This window comes from Trichomycterus rosablanca, chromosome 5 (assembly GCF_030014385.1).
Source record: "Trichomycterus rosablanca isolate fTriRos1 chromosome 5, fTriRos1.hap1, whole genome shotgun sequence".
Taxonomy (NCBI): domain Eukaryota; kingdom Metazoa; phylum Chordata; class Actinopteri; order Siluriformes; family Trichomycteridae; genus Trichomycterus; species Trichomycterus rosablanca.
The window spans coordinates 33,483,137-33,500,576 of NC_085992.1; the positions used below are offsets into that span (position 1 = coordinate 33,483,137).

Genomic DNA, 17,440 nt, shown 5'->3' on the forward strand with positions numbered 1-17,440 from the left:
CGTCTCACAGACTGCTCCTGAAGCCAATCCTTTGTTATCTTGGCTGTGCTTTGGGTCATTGTCGTGTTGGAAGATGAATCGTTGCCCTAGTCTGAGTTCCAGAGCACTCTGGAGCAGGTTTTCTTGAAGAATCTCTCTATATTTGGCTGCTGTCATCTTACCCTCTATGAAAAACATCCCCTCAGCATGATGCTGCCACCACCATGCTTGACAGTAGGGATGGTGTTAGCCAGGCGATGAGCAGTGCCTGTTTTTCTCCAGACATGACGCTTGTAGTTCAGGCCAAAAAGTTCTATTTTGGTTTCATCAGATCAGAGAATTTAAATTCCTCTGGTCTGAGAATTCCTAAGGTGCTTTTGGCAAACTCCAAGCGGGCTGCCATGTGCCATCTGACCACTCTACCATAAAGGCCTGATTGGTGGAGTGTGTTAGCAATGGTTGACCTACTGGATGGTTGTCCTATCTCCACAAGGGAACACTGGAGCTCTGCCTTAGTGACCATTGGGTTCTTGGTCACCTCTCTGACCAAGGCCCTTCTTCCCCGATTACTCAGTTTGGTCGGGCCGGCCAGATCTAGGGAGGGTTCTGGTGGTTCCAAACTTCTTCCATTTCCAAATAATGGAGACCACAGTGCTTTTCGGGACCTTCAATGCTGCCAAAATTTTTTTGTATCCATCCCCAGATTTGTGCGTTGACATAATCCGGTCTCGGAGGTCTAAAGACAATTCCTTTGACTTCATTGCCTGGTTTCTGCTCTGATATGCACTGTCAACTGTGAGACCTTTTGTAGACAAGTGTGTGCCATTCCAAATTATGTTCAATCAACTGAATTTACCACAGGTGGTCTCCAATCAAGTTGTAGAAGCATCTCAAGGATGATCAGTGTAAACTGGATGCACCTGAGCTCAATTTTGAGCGTCATAGCAAAGGGTGTGAATACTTATGTACCTATTATGTTTAAATGTTTACATTTTTAAAAGATTTACAAAAATGTCTGAAACCATGTTTTCACTTTGTCATTATGGGCTATTTCGTGTAGATTTTTTAAAAGAAAACTATACTCAAATCGGATTTCGAATATGTCTGTAACGTAACAAAATGTGGAAAAAGTGAAGGGGTGTGAATACTTTCTGATGGCACTGTATATGAATATATAAAACGTGTGTGTGGGTGTGTTGTAATTAATTTTTGTTTATTTCTTCTGTTCAGTTCCATGTGATAGCCAGTTACCCACGTGTATGGAATATGCCCCAGTCCTGGCAGTGTGACATTGAAGTGTATAAAGCCACTTACCATTTCATCTATGCACAAAAAAACTTCTTCACAGGTAAAGACTTACATAAGGTTCACTTCCTAAGCTAATTACAATGCTGGTGTGAACTTGCAACCTAGTTGACACACATGCACAATGTACTAACACTGTATCTAATCAAGCAAACTGTAAGAGATGTTTAAGAAGTTAAACACTAATAATTAACCATAACACTGGAAAATTCATTATTAAATAAAGGTGCATGTGTCAGAACAGTGAGTTTGCTATCTTTATTATTTTTTACAAGCTGAATGAAAACCATTGCTGTTTTACTGTATACAGATCTAATCCAAGACTGGTCTAGTGATAGTGAGCCGGATATCTACTCATTTGTTCCATATTCCTGGAAGTTCAACGTGCATTTCCACCAGTTTGAAATGATATGGGCCTCCAATCAGCACAACTGGATTGACTGTTCAACAAAACAACAAGAGAATGGTATGGAAGGCAACCATGCTGGTCATCATAACAGCTAAAAACAGCTAAGAAGCATTAAAAGAAACCATGTCAGACATGTCAATGTTAACCATTTTTATATGTCATTACAAGTCGAGAAGTGTTACCATTTAAAATGGTAACATTTTATAATAGATAAAAGAGATGCAGTGTTTGCTAAATTAATTGAACTGATAACTGATCGTTGTTTGAAGCGTCGGCAGTTTGAAGCGACCCATAAAAATGAGGCACACATCCACACATTCTTTCAAAATAATTTAATCTAGTTGAATATAATTGCCTGCACAACGCAGGTTCACACAGGGATAAGTATTGAGTCACACAGTGCTCTCCATTATTCACCATCTCTGTTCAGACACCATCAACCAGCCAGTTAAGGTTGCAATTGGGATCCGCTGCTGGGGAATTCGAGGAGGGTATAATTGCCTGCTCCATGCCCCTTCTGACCAGTGTGCAGTCCCTCAATCCCTTCTTTTTCGCTTGTGTCTCAGTGGATTTGCACATGAGGCTCATCCACTTCTACCCAGGTGCCTCGGTTTGCTAACCAGGGTTCTTGCACAGCGTTTGAAGACCCCACCCACTTAGTCCGGTCTTTTCCTACCCAGCAGACTCTGTGGCCAATTTTGTCTGCTGCAGACACTGCCAGTTGTGCCTGCTAGATGGCATCCAGCCGACCCGTAGCAGAGCTGAGGTTCGAACGGGGGTGTTCAGAATCTCAGTGCTGGTGTGCTAGCGGAATATCCCACTGCACCACCTGGGTGCCTATCAGTTTTTTATCTTTAATGAATTTTCTAAAAAATGTGTTTTCACTTAGTCATTATCAGTGATTAAGTGTAGATTGATGCAGAAGCACAGCAAATAAAATTGAAATTAAAATCAACTCACCAACACAGAAAACACACAAAATGGTAATGAGTCCGAATACTTTCTGAATCCACTGCACCTCACCATTTGGTCTATTAAGAATTAACCGACTCATATGTGTAAAACATAATTTCTTCCTTAATCTCCAGTGTATCTTGCTGCCTGTGGAGAAACACTGAATATTGACTTCACTTTACCTTTTCACGAGTTTGTTCCTGTTACCTGTAACACATGTTTTTGTTTGAAAGTGAGTAAAGGCACACACATTTCCAAGCTTATTGCATGGAGTAGTCAATTCTAAAATAGATTTCAACATGACTGGCCAGGATTACTGAATATTCAGGATTTTGTTTTCTCAGGCAGAAGACACAGATATGAGGCTTTGTTTGCCTGACTGCCACCCTAGCCGATACCCCTTACTCACTCTTGCAAAGAACTATCAGTACACCAAGTGTCCACAAGACAATAGCATGCCAGCGGAGACCCATGGGGCGCCACCAAAAATCAACAAAACTCGCTGGAGAAACATGACCAATGCGGAGTAAGTAAGCTCTGGATTTCATATGATCTTTTTATGGTTTTCTCTAGAGCTTTTTATATTGCATGTTTATGATTTTTCTTTTGGATTAGGGCTGGATGGGTAGACTGCTGGAGTGTGCCAAATTTCCAGCTGATTATTGACTACACCTGGCATCCCATCTACCCTCAGAAATCTGACCAGCAGCTCAAACGATCCTGTAAGTTACTCAGCATTGCTCTTGCAAGTATAAATCATGTATATATTTGGTTGTGTATGCAAACATAGTTTTGCCCTCTACTACAGGTAGATTATTTAAACATGATGGACTTTATTTATTTTAATCTTCTCTCTTGCATATCTGTCAACAATGCTCAAAAACTCAGATGCTGAATTATTAAAGATACTTGATGTATCGGAATGTTAACATTTTCTCTGTGCACAGTTTCTGAGATGGAGGAGTCTATGCTGTCAGCCCTACGACCCCCACAGAACTCCGCCTCTGTTTCACCTCCTCGTGTGCCATCAGACCCCAGCCTGCTTCCCCCTGACAAGCTGCATGTAGAGATGGAGCTCAGCCCTGACTCTCACATCATCCTCTATGGCCCCCTGCTCAGAGCCCTGCTTTCTATCAAGGTATGAAAGCCCTCTCTCTCAGGTCTAGTTCACCTTTTAATCCTAGAATCTCTGTACCACTCTCACTACATTACTTAATTGGTTGTAACTAGTAGTCTTGTCTTCATAAGGAAATGCAAAGTCTGATCACTAAATTCCAAATATAACATACATTATTTAGGCACACTGTGAAAGCAAGAGGTAAGATAAACCTTTATTAGTCCCACAGTGGGGAAATTCACAGTGTTGCAGCAGCAAAGGGATAGCAAGGCACTCAGTAAACAAATTAACAGTTTAAAGTATACAATATATAATATAGACAATTATCAATAAGAAACTCTGGAAAATAATATTTAAAAATAATTGCACAATTACTTTAAAAATTGCACATGAAGAATGTTGCACATTGTATTGATTAGTTCAAAGTGTGTGTGTGTACACGATCTGTCTGGAGCAGTGCTGGTTGTAAAGTCTAACAGCAGCAGGAGGGGAGGACCTGCGATACTGCTCCTTCACACATTTTGGGTGAAGCAGCCCGTCACTGAAGGAGCTACCCAGTGCTGCCAGACTCTCATGCATGGGGTGGGAGTCATTCTCCAGCATGGATGCCAGCTTGGCTTACAGCCTCCTGTCTCCCACCACCTGCACTGGGTCTAAGGGGCTCCCCAGGACAGAGCCGGCCCTCTTAATGAGTTTGTCTAGTCTCTTCCTGTCCGCTGTAGAGATGCTGCTGCCCCAACATACCACTCCATAAAAGATGGCTGATGCCACCACTGTGTCAAAGAACGTCCTCAGGAGTGCCTTCCGCACTCCAAATGTCTCCTCAGTAGGTAGAGTCTGCTCTGTAAGCATTCAAAAGGAGGTATTTAATAGTATCCGCAGTATTTGCTACTTCACCAAGGGTGGGGGGGTGGATGGGTGCTGCATAATTGATTTACACTCACAAAAATTTTTAGCGGCAATAGAATACCTACAGTGAGAGCTGCAGCTATATGTAGAGGCTGTTTTTCTCTTTTTTAACTGCCACCTGGCCTCCCTTTTTTTGTTCTGAGTTATCATGCACCAGTAGACTGAGTAACTAGTGTTATAATAATCCCCGTTTTCACTTCTGTTCTTTTTTTTCCTGTTCTTATTTCTTCCTACTTGGTTCTCCTCTGTGGTTGTGTGTTGGGGGGGGGGGGGGGGGGGGGGGGTGTTGGAGATGTCCCTGTGGTGCGAGCGCATGGCCACTTGAGTTTCCAGATGTATGCTGTCTTGTGTTCCTATGGGGTGAACATCTGTCTTCTTTTCTGGCAAGCGTATAGAGTGTGATATTCCCTACTCCACTGTGCTCGTCTATGTGTTCTATTGCATCTTTCAATAATTTTGGCCACCCATTATTTTTGTAGCTTTATTTTTGTTCATGGCTCTTTATCCACAAGTCTCAATCTACCTTGGTTAAGCTTCCTACCCATTCTCACAGGCACTGTGCTACCCCTACTACTTCAGGTGAGGCATGTCCTGCCCCATTACAAGATATTTAAAAAGATGTACAATGGGCTCCCAGGTGGTACAGCGGAATAATCCGCTAGCACACCTGCACTGGGATTCTAACTTTCCGGAGTTCGAATCTCAGCTCTGCTCCCGGGCGGCTGGGCGCCCTCTAGCAGGCACACTTGGCAAATTGGCCTTTAGTCTGCTGCATGGAAAAAGACCGGACCAATAATAGGTGGGGTTATCAATGCCTTGGGCACCTGTATAGAGGTGGAGGAGAGCAGAGATTAGGGCGCAGAAACCGACCTCACATGCAAATCCACCGAAGTATGAGAGAATAAGAAGGGATTGGTGGACTATGCACGAATATACACCCTCCCTGGATGCCATCGGGAGTCCAACTGATGCAATTGTGAGATAAGGGGGAAAATGCATTTAAAAAATAATCATAATGTACAATAATAAAATAAGCCCTTCATTTATAATTTGTCAACACATACAATTAAACAATACCATCATTTAAATATATGTGTAACATTAGTTAATACATACAATTATACATTGATAAATATCATTTTTGATTGGTAGAAAAGATACAGATTTTTGACCATAACTCAATGCATGCGAATGGACTTAAAGTTAGGGTAATACTATATGTTGTAGGAAAATTACTTTGGGGAGGATGACATGTACAGAGACTTTGAGGAGTCTTTGTCCAGCCCAGGACTAAGCTCATTCTCCTCATCATCTGGCTGGACTGGAGTGGGTCTGGAAGAAAGCAAGCACAAAGACAATTCCAACCCTCTATCACTGCGCCCCTGGGAGATCACTGTTCTTATTAACTTGCACAAGGTCCACGGACGCCTGCCTATGGTCAGTAAAAGGCTCTCATGGATTTGTCATAAGATTGTTTGTGATCAGCAGTGGACCAATAATTGAAACCTGTGGTTTACCTTGTCTTTGTATGACAGCACTGTAGCAGTGACAATCCGGAGGGTCCGACAGGATATCTGGAGCGGCTGTGTTTCGAGATGAAGAAAGGATACAAAGAAACCATGTTGCAGCTAATTCTTTCACCGCTGCATGTGTTTGTCAGTGATAGTTACCAGGTAGGCCGGATGCATCCTTGTCCCTATTTTGTTCAAAATTCAGATTTTATATCCTTCCTTAACCTTTGCTACTTTTTTATTCACATAGCGACCTGCAGTGGATGGGGTGTTGCGTGATGGGCATCTCAGCCTCTCGGGTCTACAGATGCGAGCCCATGCCATGTTCTCAGCCGAAGGTTTACCAGCTGGTAGTGACACAATTGAATATGCCTGGCTCATTGATGTACAGACCGGGGCTCTCACAGGCAAAGTTACTTTGCCACAGGTGTGTTTCCAAAAAAAATAAAGAAGTGTTAACCATCAGCAGATTCAAATAAGTTACTTTGGAGTCGAAGAATGAAAGTGTTAACTGTTGTGTTTGCATTTTAGTGTGCCTCACTGCTGGAATGGGGAGAGACGTTTTTATTTCACGTAGTGTCACGTGAGTTCCAGCTAGAGCAGCCTAAATCATCGGTCACCTGTCAGCATGGAGTCGACCAGAGAACCTGTGATGCCAAGGTAGACAAACACCTATTCGTCAAAAATTCTGACCAGACACAACAAATAGATTATCTTTTGGTCAAACCACACCACTTCAAACTTTAACTATTACACTGTCGAGTCACATTATTATGACCATTAGCTAATATCAATTTTAGTGTAGCCAAGCCGCTGCTGTGTGCACAATTCACAAATTCCTTATTATTCACCCATACTTTGGTGGATTTGCACGTGAGGTCGGCTTTGTGTACAGAGAGCCATGTCCCAATCTCTGCGCTCCTCCACCTCTGTACAGGTGCCCTGGGCAACCAAGGTCCTTACACAGCGTTGATAACCCCACCACTTAGTCTTTCCCAACCAGAAGACTGGAAGCCAGTTTTGTCTGCTGCAGGCACTGGCCAATTTTGCCGACTAGCCAACTGGTAGCAGAGCTGAGATTCGAACCTGGAAGCTTAGAATCTCAGCCCTGGTGTGCTAGATTATTTTACACATGTTTATGAGTCATGTCATTAAAAGTTTTAATTCCACCGCTTTATTGGGCCGTTCACATAGTATCTTATTGCGCTTAGCCCTGTTTTCAGTGTGACCAAGCAGAGCCACATGTTGTGACTTGGTGTTAATATGAACATTCACTAATGTCTAAATATTAATGTGTCTAGTATGCAGCCTTGCCTGGACCTTGTCGGACGTCTGAGGACTTGAAGTACACCATGACTCGGCTGACGGTGGATGGAGCCCAGATTTTCATTGTGGAGCATGGCTGTGCAGCTAACATTAAGGTTAGTGGTAGTGCTCCCAAGGGCACTTTCTGTCAAACTGCTAAAATAAACACAGACTTCAGTCTATGACCTGGAATTGTTTAATGCCAGCGGTGAAATAAAACTGACCCTCAGGGTATGTTTATTTTCTCTCCCAGACGGGTGCTTTGCGGTTGGCTACCTGTAACCTGCACACCCCTGCAGTAGGTGAGGGCATCAGCGCTGTTCTTCAGGATGTTGTTATTGCCCAGTTCATTGAGCAGCAAGAAGTGGCAAGGCTTGGCCTGCCTCCTCCCATTCTGCGCAGATCTAATTGGCTAGAAGCGGGTTCTGTGACCTTTAACCTCATCACTGCTGACGTGGCGTTAGCTGCTGACCATCCCGTCAAATATGAAGTGCAAAGACACTTCCTGGAACTGCATGACATGCGAACAAAGAGGTAAGGTAACTTTTACTGTAGCTTTGATGTATGGTGGGGTCATAGAGACAAAACACATTACAGAAGCACCCACACACCACATTCGGGGGATGGGAAGGATGAGCCCTGTACAAGTCCGGGTTTTTGATAAGAATTTCTGGTGTTAAGAAGCAGCCGGTAGATTTAACCATAGTGATACTCTTATTTACATTACATTTAGATTACATTTACATTAAGAGCGTTAGTTATACTTGTTAGTTCTCAGCTTAAATGCTTAGTGAAGAGGTGATGAAGGTTTTTAATCATCTTTTGAAGACGCTGAGAGACGTTCAGACTTGGGTGCAAGTACAGAAAAGAGCCTTGATGCTCGTCTTCCTCAAGTTCTGGGTAATGGATCAAGGAGAGCGAGACTAGTGGCTCTCTAAGGTAGTTTGAAGCTGGTCGATTTTTGACTTTGTAGGCGAGCCTAATTGTTTTAAACTGAATGCGGGCAGCTACAGGAAGCCAGTGAAGAGAACATGCAGTTCAATCTTTTTTTGCCAGACATAGCGCTTGTTCTTTTGGCTGTAGAGATCACTTTTTTCTCTTTAAACCAGATGATCTTTTTCCTCATACTGCCTTTACATTTACATTGTCCTTTACTTGCCATTTAGCAAACTCCAAGCAGGCTGTCATGCCTTTTATTTAACAGTCTCCTCCATCTTGCCACTCTGCAGTAAAGATCTTTATGACCCAGATCAAATTGCAACAGGTGGAATTTGATTAAGCTGTTATTTCTGTTTGACAGTCTGGTCTCGTCCATCCACTTAGGGACTGTTGAATGGGAAATCACAAGGCTCTTATGCAGACTCCGTGCTATGCAGATTTTTTGTTTATAGAATTGGGCCGCATGGTGGCTCAGCGGGTAGCACTGTCGCCTCACAGCAAGAAGGTCCTGGGTTTGATTCCCAGGTGAAGCGGTCCGGGTCCTTTCTGTGTGTGCATGTTCTCCCCGTGTCTGTGTGGGTTTCCTCTGTGAGCTTTGGTTTCCTCCCGCAGTCCAAAGGCATGCAAGAGAGGTTAATTGGAGATACAGAATTGTCCTTGACGGTGTTTGATATTGAACTTGAACTGATGAATCTTGTGTAACGAGTAACTATCTGTCCTGTCATGTAACCAAAGTGTGTAGAACATGACGTTATAATCCTAATAAAATTTTCAAAAATAAATAAATAAAGAGTTCAATTTTTTGCCAGACATAGTGCTCCTCTGCCAATAGAGTTCACTTTTATCCTCTTTAGAACATGCAAACTCCACTTTCCTCATATTGCCTTTACATTTACATTGTCTTGTACATGCCATTTAGTAAACTCCAAGCAGGCTGTCATATGCTTTTTACTCAACAGTGGCTTCCATCTTTCTGTTCTGCAATAAATGCCATTATGACCTAGATGTTTCTTTACAGACCATGTCCAATCAGATCAAATTGCAACAGGTGGATTTCAAGTGAGCTGTTATTTTTGTTTGACAGCCTGGTCTCGTCCATCCACTTAGGGGTTGTTAAATGGAAAATCACAAGGCTCTAATGCAGACGTTCTTGTTTATATGTATTAGAACACTACCAAAAGACATTGTTTCTACATTATAAGTAAAATGTACAGTACATTAGAAGAAAAAAAGGATTGAAATTTGTTTCTTTTTACTTTATATTTGGATAAATTACATATCTGTATGTTTATGTTCTATCAGGCTGTGGTTCTTGTGGCCAGAGGAAACTTACAAACGAAGCAGAAACCGGTGCGGATGTTTGGGTGGATGTCGTTTCTTTGGTGGATCGACGGGTAGTCTGGACTTCTTTCGGCTAGACGAAATGACCCCCTCATCAAGCTCCGCTTTCTCGACTGTCAATGCTGAGATTGACATGAGCTATGGCCAGTCACTTTTACAGCCTGGGGAGTGGATAGTCACCAAGGAACCACCTAAAATTCCTGAGAGTATGTTACAAAGGCTTTTCCAGTGCTTTGCCATATTCTGCCTTATTTTAATTTGATTTTGTTAAATCTGGATAAGTTTAATGGTTAATGTTGGTTAAATTTACCATATATGCTTTATACAGCTAAAGGTGCAGGAATGCGTAGGGAGACGTGTTCTCCCGCTCCAGCGCCTGACATGGAAAGGCGTGGTCAGCATCTCAGTCTACAGGTACCTCAGCGTTCTCACAGCTCTGCGTCTTCTTCTGAGGAAAACTCCTCCTGCAGTGCTGCCCTGCCACTTCTAGCAAACGAGCGAGAAAGCCCTTCCCCCTGTGCCGAGTGAGTATTTATATTATAGCAGTTGTGGTACTTCACTCTCTCTACATCAATGCATTGTTGGATTTATTTTTCTTGTAAAACACACTAAGTACACAGAATTGTACCCTACACCACATTTGATATTAACTCTATTGCAAATGAAAGTCATGAATTTATTTTCATTTATGTACAATATCACACATCTAAGATCTTATTTAAAGCTGTATTGTGTGTGTGTGTATTTACACAGGTTAATGAATGTAACAACTGATGGTCCTGTCCCCGAAGCCCCACCACTTCGATCTCCTCTGCGCTCACCCCTCAAGCGCCAGTCCTCTGTCCATTCGGCACGCCTAGGTAGCACCAAAAGCCTATCGGCCGCCGTCTTTGCGGAGAAAGTCCCGCCCCCTGCTGGTGTGCAGTTTAGCAGTGACGTGTCCCGAAGTGATGAGAATGTTTTGGACTCGCCGAGACAGCGCAGGAGCTACGGCTCTTTTCCCTTTACTCCCTCAGCAGATTCCAGCACTTTCCATCAGTACCGCTCGATGGACTCCACCATGTCTGTCGCAGATAGCGAGGCTTACTTCAGTGCCAATGAGGAATTTGAACCAATTAGCAGTGATGAGGGGCCTGGTACATACCCAGGGAGGAAACGCAGGCGAAGACAGCAAGGACAGCTTCATATCGAACACAGTCGCACCTCAATCTACCACAGTGTAGAAGGACCCATGTCGATCTCCGAGTGCCGCCCCACTCTACTGCCTAGCCACACCTCTCAGGCCTCTTTTGTCTCTGCACTCGGATTGGAGGAAGAGGGTTCCATAGAAGCAGAGAGACCCGAGCCTGGCCTGCTAACAACACAGCCTCATTTAATGGCTTGTTACAGTAATTATCTTGCACATTATCATGTGTCAAACTGGTCTGTCAAGCAGCCAACCAATAAGAGGACATCAAAGTCATCCCTGCACCGCCCTCTTGACCTGGACACACCCACAAGTGAAGAAAGCTCTGCATCTTTTGATCAGTTGTCCATTCCTGCTTTTAAGGTCAGTGTGTGTTACTGTTAATGCTCTCTCTCTCTCTATCTATTATAGACAGCGCTATACCAATACATTTTGATTGAAAATATTGTGGCAGTTTGGACAGAAATCAAATATACTAACTTAACCAGTACATGTTTGCTTATGGTTTAGGACTGTAAGCATTTATTAATAAGTTGGATGCGCTATGTTTTTTACTGCAGATTGTGAAGGCAGGTCTCTCTGCCAGCTCTTTGTTGGACAGAGGGATTCAGCTCATGGGAGATATAAACAGGTACTGTGACATGATGCAAGTGATGATGGTAACAAATGTGAATAGCAAATCCAGTCTCAACCATTCTCTCTACTTTAGCAAGAGCAAAAATACCACAATTTTTATGCACTATATTAGGCAGACGTTTAATTAGGTAAACTTATTTAGTTTATTGTTATTGACATTACTAAGTTACTCTGCCAGTGGGGGTATCGGTATTTATGAACTCTTTAGTTACAAAAGAAATTGAACTGTTTGGGCATTTTTACAGTTTGTTGGTGTCACACAATTTTATAGACAAAGACTTAAATAGAAGAAAAATAAAATTTCTCCATTCTGTTCAATTTCTACAATGTAACAGTGTGGTGTCAGTTGAATGGCTTTGTGGTAACAGTTTAATACAAATACTTGTACAAAACAGTTGATTAATGCCAACCTTTGTTTTGGTACATTAAGTACCATGGCAGTACTTTTGGAAAACATGACTTGTGGATGGGTAATGGCAAAAATATTTTCTAATACCTGAAAACATTTCCAGGATACATTACTTAGTATACGGGTGGCACGGTGGCTCAGTGGGTAGCACTGTCGCCTCACAGCAAGAAGGTCCTGGGTTCGATCCCCAGGTGGGGCGGTCCAGGTCCTTTCTGTGTGGAGTTTGCATGTTCTCCCCATGTCTGTGTGGGTTTTCTCCGGGAATTCTGGTTTTCTCCCACAAAAACATGCAAGTGAGGTAAACTTGGAGATACAAAATTGCCCATGACTGTGTTTGACGTTAAAACTTGAATCTTGTGTAATGAGTAACTACTGTTTCTATCATGAATGTAATGAAGGAGTGTAAAACATGACATTAAAATCCCAATAAACAAACAAACAACCATTAATTGGTATACCATATTGTTTTCTACTGAGCTGATGTTTTCTAAAGTACAGCTAGGCAAACTTTAAGGATTTAAACAGCTTTTTATGTTGAACAACAATGGCATTACTGAGGCTCTGACACAGAATGATACCCACAGTACTTCCTGTGATGCCCATAGTACTCCTTAATACTGTGCATTTTTTGTATGCTTGCATGTAGCACCCCTTACACACCACTTGACAAGCGGGCAATGGAAAACACAGACGAGGACACAAATACAGAGGACTGGTCAATGGATCAGCCACTGACACAGACCAGGACCACTGCTATTGTGGAGGTTAAAGGAGCGATTAACGTGGTTCTTACTCCTCTAGTGGCTGAAGCTCTGGACAGGTAGGTGTCCATTAGTAAAGCTTAGCCAGATCTGTGATTTTAATGGATGTCATTGTGGGTTAATGTATACATTTATAAAATGCTCCTCTTTATTGTAGGTACATTGAGTCAATGGTGCATTTTGCCAGTATCCGTCACCCAGCTTCCATCCTGGATGATCTTCATGCTAAAGTTCTGAATGAAGCTTATCAGATCAGCAAGTCCACCGTACCTGAGTCTGTAAGTAAACCTCGACCTATTGATCATATATGAAATTAGTGTGAAACTTTTCAGCTTGTGATATTGCACGACAGCTACTTCATTGTAAATGAGCTAAAACCAAGGTAAAACAACATATTATTCCACATACACTATATAGCCAAAAGTATTTTGCCATATAGTTAATTCAGTAACATGGAAAGCATGGTGTAAGATTCTCTTGGCATCATTTCGTCATTTTTTTGCACCATCATCCCTTACCCCTTTTCCACCGACGCGGCACGGAGCCCGTTCCGGTTCCCGTTCCCGAACTTGATTTTGAACCAGTTCCGCGTGTTTCCACCGGAAAAAAGAGGTTCCAGACAGTGAACTAGCGGGCCAATCTGGCACCACAGAATACTTGGTTTTTCAGCCCGAACCGTGACGTCCGTCAGTGGGCGTGTCATGTTGTACAGCATAGCACGTTAGCAACAATGCCGTCCGCTGGAGTCTCATATGGAGCTTAATGCTGCATTTTTATCTTTTAAAGTTCACCTGATTACATTTTGAACCAGTTTGCTGCTTATATTTTCAAAGCGCCTTTAAAAAGGTGAATTGTGTGATATTACAAGATAAAAGTGACCCGGACAGAACGAACACCGCTTAACGTGAAAAATAAAGCATGAAGCTTTTTCAACTTCCCGAGCTGCATAAACACACATGAAGTAAATCCAGTTAAACACAGATACATGTGGTATTTAAGAGTGGATTTGATGTTTATTTCACACAGATTAATGTTCATGTTGTGGAACTTTAATGATGTTTCACCGCTCGAGTCGAGCACTGAGCAAATCGACTATTTGCGCCAAAGCGCAAAACTCCTCTCACGTCAATAAACTAAAGGAAACAACAACTGAGACAAACAAGTCACGTCTTCTTATCACCGATAGTTAGATCGCTGCTTTTTACATAAAAACAAACATCTGTAACAGCAGCACAAATGCTCGCACATAATCCACACACTCCGCCATGATATTACTGCTCTTAACTCTTAGTAAGTAACACCCACCGATGATGATGCTGCATGGTTCTCAAAAAATGGTGGAAATGCGCGTCGGTTCTCTACAGAACACCAAAGTTCAGAGAAACCTGAACAGAACCGGTTCAAGAACCACGTTTTTTTTGGTGGAAAAGGGGTATCTTTGATGCCAGAACATTGGTTTTATTTCATGTTCATGTGTGTTTAGCAGAGTGCTGGAAAGCCAGAACATAAGATCTCTAAGACTGAAGGGCCACTGAACACACCTCACGGACAGACCGACCTGTCAGTCAAACCTGACAATGTCAAAATAAAGGGCTTGCAAGCCAATGTTACCATTCCAAAGGTATGTAGCATGCATGAGAGAGTGATGAAAAGATGCATTAAGTAAGGAAAAGACATTATATTGGCGTTCTCTCTTGCAGGTGAACCTGTGTGTGCTGCAGGCTTCGGTTGAAGAGGGCTCTTCCACTAATAAGAACATCACACACACCTCTCTTGTGGCCCTTTGCTTTGATAGAATTGCAACTCAACTTCGAATGAACAGGTTACATTTGCTTAAGTTCTTTAGTTTTTTTTTTCACTCTACAAGTATTTGTAGAGTAGAGGATGTGTATTGTAAGAATGTCAGGAATAAAGGTAAATGGAGATTTTAAAGCTGTGGGAAACCTAAACACAGCTTAACTTCTAACAGCTTTTGATAAGACCTTGTGCTCCTATTACCAAGTTACTAGAAGCACCGAAATAAAATAAAGAGCATATACAGCATTTTAGGAACCCTGGTTAAAGCTCCAGTTAACAGAAACTGCCCTACTCTTAAGAATGTGTTCATTTCTGCATTCACAAACACTTGCTCTGACTGTGCCATTGTTTTCTGTGCAGTGAAGTGGTGCTGCTTTGTCACTGGGCTTAAAATTCAATCGGCTTGAACTTGGACCTGTTTGCCTCTGGCCTTTTGAAAGTGCAGCCACTGAGACAAATTTTTTATATGATGTAGACAGAAGCGAAGCACAGATTCTAACAGTTTCACCAAACCCTGGACCTTTATATTCCACTTTAAATTAGAGCTATGGCACTGTGAGGAGTAAAATATATAGGATGGTAATTAACGGGCTGTGAAAATGGGAGACCGGCCTTGCATTTTAGATTTAGAGTTTTCTCATCCTGGAATCTCTTGTCAAGGCTTGAGTACTCTTCAGTGTGATTTAATAACGCCCTTAGGTTAACAAAGTTTCACTTTATTCATTTGCTTCTTTATTTTCTTGTTTTTCCCCATAAAATACATTTCATATAAAACTGCATGTAAATAAACTGTCAATATTCCTGGTTCAAATTTTAGCGGTTCCTTGTCTGTCGTTAACGTCTACACATACATGATTAGGTATGTCTGAGGGATGGGGGTGTTCGACTTCCAGAAATGGATTGGTGCTCTGTCTAGGATATTTCTGCCTTGCACCCAGTCTTTCCTGGTAGAACCAGACCCACTGTGATCCTGACCTGAATAGAGCACTGGTTAAGAGCTACACTTCCTGGGACTTCAAATGTATTTTGTAATGTTTGTTGTATACAGGGGAATCGTAGAGGACCCAGAGAAATCCTCTGTAATGATGGAGAAGTTCTCATCAGCCTCTAAGATGGCACCTCAGTCCAGTGGCTCTCTACGCTCAAATGCAGGGGTGGAAAAGGGCAAAGAGATTGCAGCCCGGCTCAACATCCACCGCATACACAGCCAACTTCGTGGCCTTGATTCATCAGGTACACACACCCACCGAATGACTGCACATAACATCTGCTCTCCATTAATTAATATGTTTAGAAAAAATGCTTAGTCGAATTATTTGTTTGATTTGACCGATGTTTTGTGTTTGTGACTTGTTTGTGTTACAGATCTTGGTGTCTGCGCTATAACTGCAATCCCATTTGAGAAATCCAAAGTCCTGTTCAGTTTAGAGGAGACTGATGACTTCGCATTGGTGGACGAGACAGAACCACCACATTCTACAGATCATATTCAGGACCACACCTCTGACCCTGCAAGATCTGGAGCAAGCTCTGAGAAATGGGGCTGGATCATGTTTGAGTGTGGGATTGAGAACCTTACCGTCAAAGGTACTGTTCATGCAACCCATTCACCTGATTGCATTCGTTTTAATAGTTGCACTTGAGCTGTCCGAGATGCTTAACATGCTGCATTTACATTCACTTTTGTCCAGGAGGCCGCCAGTCAGGGGCAGTTCTCTACAGTGCATTCGGGGTGATGGGTGGAGCTGACACAGCTGTTAAGGGAGGAGTTTCAAAATCAAACGGTTCCAGTGGTTCTCAGACAGGAAGCGGTTATAGCACTGATGTATCCGATGACAACCTGCCAAATGATGCTCACAGTCCTGCTTCTGAGCCCAACAACTCTGACTCTGATGAGCAGGTACTGACATGCTTTTAAGAGTGTGTTTACATGTAGTGATCTGTTACCAGAAATGTTAGACAATAATCAGGGATTTAGTTAATCTACATCTAAACCTATTATTATTACCTTTTATGATTATGCACCTGTTCTTATGAGGAATTTATTCATCACTAATTAGTTTATTTTTCTTTATTTGATTGCAATTTTGCACACATGCCCTGTCGAAAAAGTTTACACTGACAGTATGCAGTTGAAGTCAAACGTTTACATACAGGTTTAAGGGATACTTTTTGCATATACATTTACATTTTCGGCATTGAGCAGACACTTTTATCCAAAGCAACTTACAGTACTGTAACAGCATACTGTCTAAGCACTTGAGGGTTAAAAGCAGTTGCAGATATCATTGGAATCCCAAAACAGCTATAAAGTTGATCAATCATAGTATGTTGTTTACATGATTGCCTGAATAATAACCACCTTATTGATTATGTAAAACCATTTATTGTTAACTGGTCTCTTCTGATTGACCATTTATAGCTGATTATGGTTTGAATGATTATGTTTGCAGGATGAAGGAGTGGAATCTGATGATCTCAAAAAGGACCTTCCATTACTGCCCCCTCCACCCGACTCCAGCAGCATGAAACTTACCATAAAAGAAATCTGGTTCAGTTTTGCTGCGCCAACTAATATACGTTCTCAAACGCAGGCCATGTCCAGGTATATACATGCGTGTAGTAAAGAAGTTTATTTAACTCCATACAAACTTTCAATACATGCAACTCATCCACAACTACTGGCTTTGTTTCTGCAGGCAGCTGAATTTATTAAGCACAGCAACCCCTGCCGTTGGTGCATGGCTGTTACCCATTGACCAACTGAAGTCCACTTTACAGAAGCTGGACATGGAGGCTACGCTGCGTGTGTGCGCTGTTATGGGCTGCATCATGACCGAGGCCCTGGAGGTAAAAAAAAACAAAAACAAACATATTTTATA

General features: G+C 42.3%; 1 protein-coding gene across 11 annotated transcripts in view; it reads left to right on the plus strand.

Annotated features, from left to right (window-relative positions):
• The window catches only part of kiaa1109 (KIAA1109 ortholog), a 70,448-nt gene that overhangs the window by 10,962 nt on the left and 42,046 nt on the right, over positions 1-17,440 (plus strand). For 7 of the 11 annotated variants that reach the window (XM_062996037.1, XM_062996043.1, XM_062996042.1 and 4 more), the window contains exons 14-38: positions 1,210-1,327; positions 1,595-1,750; positions 2,782-2,879; positions 2,992-3,173; positions 3,263-3,369; positions 3,595-3,785; positions 5,901-6,110; positions 6,209-6,346; positions 6,435-6,611; positions 6,716-6,844; positions 7,486-7,605; positions 7,743-8,023; positions 9,731-9,975; positions 10,098-10,293; positions 10,523-11,318; positions 11,516-11,586; positions 12,647-12,820; positions 12,919-13,039; positions 14,245-14,382; positions 14,462-14,583; positions 15,607-15,791; positions 15,924-16,145; positions 16,250-16,458; positions 17,012-17,163; positions 17,258-17,408. In XM_062996037.1, the coding sequence (XP_062852107.1) occupies positions 1,210-1,327; positions 1,595-1,750; positions 2,782-2,879; positions 2,992-3,173; positions 3,263-3,369; positions 3,595-3,785; positions 5,901-6,110; positions 6,209-6,346; positions 6,435-6,611; positions 6,716-6,844; positions 7,486-7,605; positions 7,743-8,023; positions 9,731-9,975; positions 10,098-10,293; positions 10,523-11,318; positions 11,516-11,586; positions 12,647-12,820; positions 12,919-13,039; positions 14,245-14,382; positions 14,462-14,583; positions 15,607-15,791; positions 15,924-16,145; positions 16,250-16,458; positions 17,012-17,163; positions 17,258-17,408 (4,689 nt within the window). The remainder of the gene's footprint in view (positions 1-1,209; positions 1,328-1,594; positions 1,751-2,781; positions 2,880-2,991; positions 3,174-3,262; positions 3,370-3,594; positions 3,786-5,900; positions 6,111-6,208; positions 6,347-6,434; positions 6,612-6,715; positions 6,845-7,485; positions 7,606-7,742; positions 8,024-9,730; positions 9,976-10,097; positions 10,294-10,522; positions 11,319-11,515; positions 11,587-12,646; positions 12,821-12,918; positions 13,040-14,244; positions 14,383-14,461; positions 14,584-15,606; positions 15,792-15,923; positions 16,146-16,249; positions 16,459-17,011; positions 17,164-17,257; positions 17,409-17,440) is intronic. The other 4 variants (XM_062996039.1, XM_062996047.1, XM_062996045.1 and 1 more) reach the window with 1 other exon arrangement.